General features: G+C 46.9%; 1 protein-coding gene across 1 annotated transcript; it reads left to right on the top strand.

Annotated features, from left to right (window-relative positions):
- Window positions 1-742: 742 nt before the first annotated feature.
- Window positions 743-3584, top strand: LOC127331327 (arogenate dehydratase 2). Its single transcript, XM_051357445.2, has 11 exons — window positions 743-1074; window positions 1177-1241; window positions 1324-1416; window positions 1556-1759; window positions 1867-1950; window positions 2116-2211; window positions 2292-2369; window positions 2612-2701; window positions 2803-2870; window positions 2966-3047; window positions 3127-3584. The coding sequence occupies exons 1-11, from the start codon at window positions 828-830 to the stop codon at window positions 3187-3189; spliced, it is 1170 nt and encodes a 389-aa protein (XP_051213405.1). The 5' UTR covers window positions 743-827; the 3' UTR covers window positions 3190-3584.
- Window positions 3585-10381: the final 6797 nt, after the last annotated feature.

The following is a 10381-nucleotide window of genomic DNA, read 5'->3' on the forward strand; positions in this document are numbered from 1 at the left end:
AAACATCCACCACACACGGAGAAACGCAAACCGACCGGTCCGGCTGCAGAGGCATCGGATCCGGCCGCCAAACCGCCGGCAGCCCGGGCCGCGACGACGTCGCCCGGACACCGCGGGAGGCCCGGCAAAGGCGGAAGAAAACACGGCGCACACCGGGAGAGGCTGGGAGCGGCACAGCCCTCCGAGGCCCGGATCGAGCCCGGGCGGGCCTAGATCGGGCCCTCCCTCGGCGGACCGCGCCAATGTCGGCGCCGCCGGACGGCGAGCTGCAGGAGGCTGCAGCGAAGGCCGAGACGCGCGGAGCCACGACGAGGGGCGCAGGAGGGGCGGAGGACGGCGACGACCTCCGGGGTCCGGCATGGCGTCCTCCCTCCGAGACGGGCCGTGCGGGATCCCGAGAGGCCTAGATCCTCGCCGCCCCCCTTCATCGGCGGCGGGCGGCTTAGCCGCCAGCGGCCTCGGGAGGCGACGAGGGAGCGGGCGGGGAGGCTAGGTGGTGGCGGCGGGGGGCTAGGGTTCGGCTCCCCCGTCGCCTGGAGGAGGCGACCGAGGGAGCGGTAGCAGAATACATAAACTGTCCTCGGTACCTTAACTATCTAACTATTGTATGAGCTAGCTATAAGTAAATTATAGATAGCATGACAAAAATATACATCCAACTGCTGACTCTTCTATTGTTGTTGTTCTAATAGGTTCAGAGTTAAGCAAGTTATAAAATAATTTTATAAACACTGCTCTACCAGACAGAGTTAAGCGAGTAATTTACATCTCGCTAAGCCGCCGCCATCAAGCACTACACCAACCACAGCAGGCAAGATCAGTCCACCATGGCCTCCTCCTCCTCCGCCGCGCTTCGGATCCCCACACCAACCCACCACCCCGCCGCGGGGACCCGTCCGCCGCCGACCCGCGCCGCCTTCGTCTCCGTCCGCGCCCGCTCCCGCCGCCCCGTGGTCTCCGTCTCCGCGTCCTTGCCGAAGCAGACGCCTCCGGGAACGGATGACGACGCCGACGGTTCCACCGGCGTGCCCGCGCCGCTGCCGCCCTCCCGCGACACCGCCATCGCACTGCCTCGTAAGCCAAGCATCTTCCTCTCGGTTCCTTCCCGGGATAATCTGTTTTCTGCTGCTAGCTTCGCTGATGTAACTGTACGTTTGTGCGTGTGTGTGAATGCAGGGCCGCTGACGAGCGCGGATCTGATGGGGGAAGCCAGCGGGCACGGCCTCAAGGTTGCATACCAGGTATGCTTCTTCCATTTCTTCTTCTTCAGAGAAACTAGATGATGATCAATATTTCTGAATTCTGATGCAATGCAACTCTTAGGGGTGCCCGGGAGCCTACAGCGAGGCGGCCGCCAGGAAGGCCTACCTGGGCTGCGAGACTGTGCCATGCGAGTACTTTGAGACCGCCTTTCAGGTAGTACCATCCATCTTCCCACTTGCTGCCTGCTCTCCATTGAACAGTTTGGGGGACATGTGCCACTGTTATATTGCAATGTTGATCCCGTCGGACACCGACTCATACATAACGGTGATGTACTCCGTCTGTCTAACAGGCTGTTGAAAATTGTGTGGCTGATCGCGCGGTGCTGCCGCTAGAGAATTCACTAGGTGGCAGCATACACCGAAACTACGACCTTCTGCTTCGCCATAATAAGCTGCACATTGTCGGCGAGGTGAGGCTCGCGGTTCGCCACTGCTTGTTGGCCAACCGTGGTGTCAAGATTGAGAACCTACGGAGCGCCATGAGCCATCCTCAAGTGAGCCTGATTTGCCCTGCTGCACTACGGATTGATTCTTGCTCTTTTTTTTTAATTAGCTTCTATTTGTCGGGTTTCATATCTTCTTTCTGAAAACTAATTTGTAGGCCCTTGCGCAATGTGAGCAAACACTGACGAAGTTAGGCATTGAGCATAGAGAAGCTGTTGATGATACAGCCGGCGCGGCCAAGGTAGGATACTGTTTATCCTACCTGTTACACTAATTATAATTATGACACTTCTTGGTTATCACAAAAATTATGTGAACTTGGTTGTTCAGTATTACCTCAGAACACCAAGTGGGTTTTTCTAGTTGATTCTGTTATTACTAATCAAAGTAATATGGTTTTCTTTAGTATATTGCAGAACAAAAACTCCAAGACACTGGTGCAGTTGCTAGTTCGTTAGCTGCTCAACTTTATGGACTTGATATTCTTGCAGAAAATATCCAGGTAGAACAAACTTATTTCCGAAATCATAATAGAACATCTTATCTCCTTTTACTGGAACAGAAACTTACATATTTATGTAGGATGACGCGGATAACGTAACACGTTTCATGATGCTGGCTAGAGAACCCATTATTGCTCGCACTGATAAGCCATTCAAGGTACTAAAATTCATTCACTTATTTTCTTTGTTTTTGAAACTTTCTCTCTTTTTAATATAGAATTTTATGACTTAGTGTGGGATGCATTCATTTTGGGTCTGAGCACTAAATGAAGCACCAAATGTAAATTGCAAAAAAAATTGGACTCTTTTTCAGATACAGGAAATCTTCCTGCAATTTGCCGCTCGACTATTTCCAGTAACTGTTAATAAAATATAGCTCTACCATCATATGATCTCCAGACCAGTATAGTCTTCTCACTAGAAGAAGGGCCTGGACAACTCTTCAAGGCGCTTGCGGTATTTGCTCTCAGAAAAATTAATCTCACCAAGGTAGTTTCAAAATCATGATTTTAGTATTTATTTAACACCCACATGCGTCGTTTGAAGCAGAAATGATCAGTCCTGCGTTGTTTTGGCATGATGATGTGCAGATGGAAAGTCGTCCACACAAGAAAAGACCTCTACGTGTAGCTGATGATAATTGTTCCACGCCACTCAAGTAAGAACAGATTTATTTCATTTGATTTTCAATTGACAGTGCACAGCTTGAGTTACACGGAAACTTTAATAACGCTTCTCAAACTGTTGCACCAGGCACTTCGACTACCTTTTCTACGTCGATTTCGAGGCGTCAATGGCTGATCCAAATGCTCAGAATGCTCTGAGTAACTTAAAGGTGTGGTGTTATTGTTTAATATATGGTCTGGTTTGTAAGCGAGCGGTGACTCAATTCGTTTTGTATTTGTTTCTTGCAGCAAGAGTTTGCTACCTTCCTACGAGTGCTTGGAAGCTATCCTACTGATGTTAGTGAAACATGAATTATCTGGCTCAGACGATGTGCTTCTGAGTTGGTTGTCAATATTTGGCTCTGGAAGAGCAGCATTTTTTCTACGAGGAAGAGATCCACTTGGCCATTTTGTAACTCCACGATTCGTTTCTGTCCACATTAAATCTTCCTGGGGTACGTTGTTCATTCCATGTTACATTATTTGTCCAGATGCTCTTTAATTTCTGCGTGAGAGAATTTTTGACATATTTCCCTTTTTTTATCTGAGGGCTCGCAAGGGCTTATATTATATAGTGCTAGATACTTGGTGGAGAAGTCTTTGGTCCCTTTGTCCGTCTTGATAGTGATAATGATAGTTTGAACTGAAGCATTATACGTGATGTAATGTTTGAGGTTGCAATAAATGCGTGTATTATTTGCAAAAAATGTTGTTAGTCTGTGTAGACTTGTTATTGTTGTGTGTTGTGGTCACCTTTGTCAGTTGCATTTAAACTATCAACACGGAACCCACCCGTTCTCTGAATACAAGTAAAGTTTGGCAGTGACTATTTCTCAGGCGTTCATGATGGATTCGAGTTATGGATCTGATGAATTAACAATGACCGAATATTAGTGGTTTCAAATGATTAATGGTGGCAATTTTGGTGGTTCTAGCTAGTCTGGGCGAGATGGTTTGGAATATTGATGGTCGTCATCAGTGTCGCCTCTTGGTTTTGCTCGGTTTATTACACACATAACCTTAACCAACTTTGATGTCCATTAGACATTGCCGATGAGTTGTTGCATGTATTGCTCAATTTTTTTTATATGACCCACACATATATTCAACCAACTCCTGCCACCTCCCAATTAGTATGGACAAGTAAGGCCCTAATCAGTGTGAGCTTAATCCTTACAATAGAAATATTGCACTCTCTCCGTTCCATATTAGTTGCCGCTGTACTAAAAACCAGCGACAACTAATATAAAACGGTGGGAGTAGAGTATACTCCACAATGAGAGGTTGATAGGTATGCAATCTATGCTGGGCCTCACTGAAGTAAAAGAGCAAAAATTACACGCCTTAGTATAGGAGACATTGTGAGACACTCGCAAAATGCAAAATGGGAATGGACTCTCCGGGCCATAAATCTATGGCGCCTTTGCCGCAACGTGAACTCTTGGGCCATAATTCTCTTGCACCGTTGAAATCAGCTGGATCAGCTTCAAGCTGCTCTGACGCTCTGCTGACAGCGGACAATCCCGTGCTCTGCATACTCTTCCTAAAAATAGTTCAAAAGCGGCACACACATATAACTTGGAAAGCTTATCATATGAACAACTTCACATCATGTGACTACACTTGGTTTACTCCAGTATCTCAATATAGCTTTACAAATAAAAGTGAAAAGATGAATATATGCATATGGGATAGGTGATACTCAATGAAAGAACCTCTCATATATATAATAAGAACAGACTTACACAGGGTTATGTTGTCCACCTTCACCTCACTATTAGTGTGAGACCTCACCCGAAAATTGAGTAGATTTCACCTCACAATTAGTGTGACATTTGTTTCAGAACTTTATTGTGTTGTTTGGTCCAACAAGAATTGGTTTTGTTAGTTAAGAAAAAAAAATCCTTGATCATGTTACAGAACTTTGGCATGACGTACAATGCACCCTGATCCAATTTTATCTCTGCTGGGTGTCAGCATACATCGAAACCATGACCTTCTGCTTGGCAATCGGCTGCACATTGTTGGCGAGGTACGGCCCGCGGTTCGCTACTGCTTGTTGGTGAATCGTGGTGTCTTGATTGGTGATATTTGACTCTAGCAGACAGCCTTTTGTTTCGTTTCACGAAGCAGCAGAGATCCACTTTGCCATTTTGTGACTCCACGATTCATTTCTGTCCCAAATAAAACCTTCCTGGGAGCACATTGTTCTTCCCATAGGACAATACTTGTCCAAATGTTCTTCTTCTTCCTCTGTGTGAGAGAGAATTATTTTTACCGGATGGCTCGATCTTAAAAGCTTATCGTAGATAGCGATATCCTGTGCATGTGTATGCATGTGCATTTGGTGAGGGATCGCTGCCCAACAAACCAACACGCACGGCACCCAACAGGCCGCCCCCAACCCTAACCTCTCCCTCCACCCTTCGCCGCCGCCGGTAGCACCGCCGGGGCAAAGTCCCTCGGGGCGTGGCGGCGGCGGGGGCCCTTCCTCGTCGCTGCGTGGAGAACGGCGGCCGGATCTCACCTCCTCGATTCATGGCAGAGAAGACGCGCGTGGGATGGGCGACGACCGCGGCGGCCCTCCTCCCGTCGGCTGTCCCCTGGCGGACCGGCCGGCGCGGTTGGGATGTGCGGCGCTGCGGTCTCCCTCCTCTCGTCGGCTTCCCGCAGCACTCCGGCAGGGGCTGGTGGTGGGCGGCGGCCAGGCCCTCGGTCTGCGCCATGCCATCCACCCCCGCCTCTCGTCGGTGCGTGGAGGCGATCTCGGGCATCTTCCGCGACACGAGGGCGCCCGGGGCAGCAGCCTTGGGTTCGACGGAGGAGGTGGCCTCTTCTTCGCCGGAGAGGGTCGGCCTGCGGTTGGTGGTGGTGGATTTTTGATCTATCACCGCCATCCGGCAGTGAGATGGAGGTGCATGGAAGCCAGCGATGGTGTCGCCGGTGGAGGGTTGGGTTGGCCAGCCCGGGATGGTCGCCGACGTGGGGGTCCGACCTGAATAAAGGCGACGGTCCTAGGGCCTCTCTTGCGTGAAGAGGAGGACCTACCGGAGGCCTGGACTCGTGATCTGGCCGGAGGGTTGAGTTTCGGAAGGCTCCGCCGGCGAATGTAACAGTGCTTTGCCTGGAGTTTGCTGGATCGGAGGTATTCAGTCGTGCGCACCCATGCGTTTATTCCGACCGTTTGGTTCTGGAGGGAGCGGCGCGAAGCTCTTTTTCTGTGTTGACATCAAGTGACTATGGATCCATGATGAAAGTCGGAAGAAGAGAATTTCATGAAGGCCGGAGGGGAGGACTAGCTAAGGGAGGTTCAAGTCTCCGCGCTGTTGATGGGCTTGCTTGGTGTCCGGGCTTCACAACAGCGGTTTGAAAGTGGGGGCGACAACACATGTGAAGCGCAGAGTCATACCTTTCAGGGTGAAAACCCAAGGTCTGGTCTTAACTAGTTGTGTCTGGCAGTGACCTTGGTGGAGGCATTGTTTTGAGAGTGGGGACTATCTTCAGGGTGAAAACCTAAGATCTTTGATCGGGCGACGACGGTGTTTGAGCACTGTTTCCTTCTTGGAGGCGTCGTTTTTTTGGAGAGTCTGTAATTCAGGTGTTGTCATGGCGGTGGATGTATTGCTGTTGTTAGGCCCGAGATACTGTAGCGAGACTTTTATTTCTTAGTTTTCTTTTCCTTTTTTTGGCTGTGTGCATCCGTAGTGCCATTAGGGGGGTGCGTTGTTGCAGAGGCTGTGTGTAATTGGTATTTTTTGATATTAATATATTCCCTTTATCGAAAAAATGTGCATTTGGTGATTCGGTGATAGGCCGTGGCCAGGGGGCGAGCTTCCTTACACCGCCTGACAAGGAATTAATTTTTGCTCCCATGCGACGCCCGTGTAACAAGAAACAAGAAGATACTCACGTTGTCCTTAGAAAAACGATGAAAATCTTGACTGAAACCAAGAAGAGCTGACTTCCTGCCGCCGACGCTCACACCCAGCCGGCCATATATAGGTCCTTCCTGCCAGGCCAATTCGATCACCATCACCAAGCCAAGCACAAGCAGATTGAGAGAGAGAGGGAGTGAGAGAGAGAGTGAGAGAGAGAGAGAGAGAGAGAGAGAGAGAGAGAGAGAGAGAGAGAGAATGGCAGGAAGGCAGAGTGGGACAGTGAATTGGTTCAACCCAGAAAAGGCGTACGGCTTCATCTCCCCCGACGACGGCGGCAAGGAAATCTTCTTCCAGATATCCGGTGTCACGGAAGCCGGGATTGGTTCCCTCGATGAGGGACAAAAGGTCCAGTTCGACGTCGTAGAAGCGAACGGAAGGGAAGTCGCCATCAACATTGTCATAAACTCATAATCCATTGAGTGGCGGTTCTTCTTCTGGCGTGGCGGCAGAGATTCCTCTGGCTGGAGTAATGTGGTTCCTGTGTTGCTCGTCTAGGCTCTTGTGCTGTTTGCTTTCTTATCATTCTGTTGAATAAACGAATTGTACTGTGTACTATTCGGGGGTTAGTTGTTATCTCGCATCTCGAATTACTCCCATATGAAGTGGAATCTGGTACTGCTTGACTGTATAGTAAGTGAGTAAGTGACCGATTGACTCATCCTCCGGGAAGTATCATTATTTTCTTATAAAGCTTACAGCAAGTGAGTAAGTGACCGATTGGCTCTGCTTGACTGTATAGCAAGGACAACTTCCTGACGCCTCTTGCACCTAGCCGGCTATGTAAAGCTTCCTCCTACCAGGCCGAGTCGACCATCCCCAAGCCAAGAAGATTTAGATCGAGATTGAGAGAGAGTAGTGTAGTTTTCACCTCAGAATTAGTGTGAGTAGTGTAGTTTCACCTCAGAATTAGTGTGACATTTGTTTCAGAACATTATCGTGTTGTTTGGGCCAACAAGAATTGGTTTTGTTAGTTAAAAAAAGAAGAAGTACATGATTATTTTACAGAACTTTGGCATGGCGTACAGATGACAATGCATCCTGATCCAATTTGATCTCTGCTGGGTGGAGGCATATATCGAATCTAGGATCTTCTCCCTCGCAATAGGCTGCGAATGATTGGCGATGTACAGCCCGTGGTTCGCTACTGCTTGTTGGTGAACCCTGGTGTCTTTGTTTATGATATTTGGCTCTAGTATAGAACCCTGGTGCTTGGTTTATGATATTTGGCTCTAGTATAGAACCTTTTGTTTCGTCTCATGTAGAGATCCACTTTGCCATTTTATGACTGCACGATTTATTTCCGTCCAAATAAAATCTTTACTGATAACGGGCCACAGCGTGCTCTGTATACTCTTCCTAAAAATAGTTCAAAACTGACACACACATATAGCTTGGAAAGCTTCTCATATGAACAACTTCAGGTCATGTGACTGAACTTGGTTTACTCCAGCATCTCAATATAGCTAGCTACACACATAAAAGTGAAAAGGTGAATATATTCATATGGGGTAGGTAATACTTGATGAAAGAACCTCACATATATATAATAAGAAGAGACATACAAACAGAGTTATGTTGTCCATTTTCACCCCACTATTAGTGTGAGACCTCACCCGAAAATTAGTGTGAGTAGTGTGGTTTTCACCTCAGAAATAGTGTGACATTTGTTTCAGAACTTTATCTTGTTGTTTGGCCAACAAGAATTGGTTCTGTTAGTTTTAAAAGAAGAGGAAGAAAATACATGGAACTTTGGCATGACGTACAATTTGATCTCTGCTGGGTGGCAGCGTACATTGATACTAGGACCTTCTGCTTAGCCATAGGCTGCACATGGTTGGCGATGTATGGCCCGCGGTTCGCTACTGCTTGTTGTGAATCGTGGTGTCTTGATTGGTGATATTTGGCTCTAGCACATAACCTTTTGTTTCGTTTCACGAAGAAGATATCCACTTTGCCATTTTGTGACTCCACAATTCATTTCTGTCCAAATAAAATCTTCCTGGGAGCACATTGTTCTTCCCATGAGACAATACTTGTCCAAATGTTCTTCTTCTTCCTCTGTGTGAGAGAGAGAATTACTTTTACCGGATGGCTCTTAAAAGCTTGTATATAGTGAAATCATGTGCACGTGTATGCATGTGCGTTTGGTGATAGGGCGTGACCAGGCGGCGAGCTCGCTTACACTGTTTGACAAGGAATTAATTTTTGCTCCCACGCGACGCCCGTGTAACGAGAAACAAGAATATAATGAGAAGGCCCAACGCACGTCACCCAGGTTGTCCTTAGAAAAACGATGAATATCTTGATAGGGAAGAGCTGACTTTGATGTCCATTAGACATGGCCGATGAGTTGCATGTATTGCTCAAAATTTTCATATGACCCATACATATATTCAACCAAGCACCAGCCCCTGCCACCTCCCAATTAGTATGGACAAGGCCGGCCCTAATCAGTGTGCTTAATCCTTACAACAAAAATATTGCACTCTCTCCATTCCATATTTGTTTCCGTTGTACTAAATCAGCGACAACTAATATAAAAAGAATCGAATTAGACATCTTTTATCTATTACTTTGCAAGGAACGAGGCAAATCAAAGCTAATCTTGCTTGTGTCACTTCACTCCGCCGAAGCATAGCCACTAGACGCTGCTGCCTCGACTTTTATTTAGGCTAATCACGTTACTTAAGAGAGCATGTTTAATTACTCTAGCATTCATTTCCTTTGTTTCAAAGGACCAACAAAGGAAATGTTCCTCTACTCATAGTTTTGCAGTTGTATTCCTACCATATTCCTATTCTTATTCCTATTCCTACAGGTAGATATCCTATGAATCAAAGAAGGCCTTACACTGTATATTACTGTAGCATGAGGTTGGCCTGGGGCGTTGCTTTATCCTGGCTACGCTACAGATTGCGGACCACGTCATGGTATGTATACCCTTCCTAAAAATAGTTCAAAACCAAAACACACATATAGCTTGGAAAGCTTATCATATGAACAACTTCACATCATGTGACTGAACTTGGTTTACTCCAATGTCTCAATATAGCTTTACAAATAAAAGTGAAAACGTGAATATATTCATATGTATAGGTGATACTTGATGAAAGAACCTCTCATATATATATAATAGGAAGAGACTTACACAGGGTTATATTGTCCACTTTCACCTCACTATTAGTGTGACCTCACCCGAAAATTAGTGTGAGTAGATTTCACCTCACAATTAGTGTGACATTTGTTTCAGAACTTTATTGTGTTGTTTGGGCCAACAAGAATTGGTTTTGTTAGTTAAGAAAAAAAAAGGAAATCCTTGATTATTTTACAGAACTTTGGCATGACGCACCGCTGGGTGGCAGCATACATCGAAACCACGCCTTCTGCTTGGCAATCGTCTGCACATTGTTGGTGAGGTACGGCCCGCGGTTCACTACTGGTTGTTGGTGAATCGTGGTGTCTTGATTGGTGATATTTGGCTCTAGCAGACAGAATTTTACCAAATTTTTTGAGACGTTATTAAATCTAATCTAATGATGTTGTTTCAGAGTTTCCAACACGGGGAT

Source organism: Lolium perenne, chromosome 2 (assembly GCF_019359855.2).
Source record: "Lolium perenne isolate Kyuss_39 chromosome 2, Kyuss_2.0, whole genome shotgun sequence".
NCBI classification, from domain to species: Eukaryota; Viridiplantae; Streptophyta; class Magnoliopsida; order Poales; family Poaceae; genus Lolium; species Lolium perenne.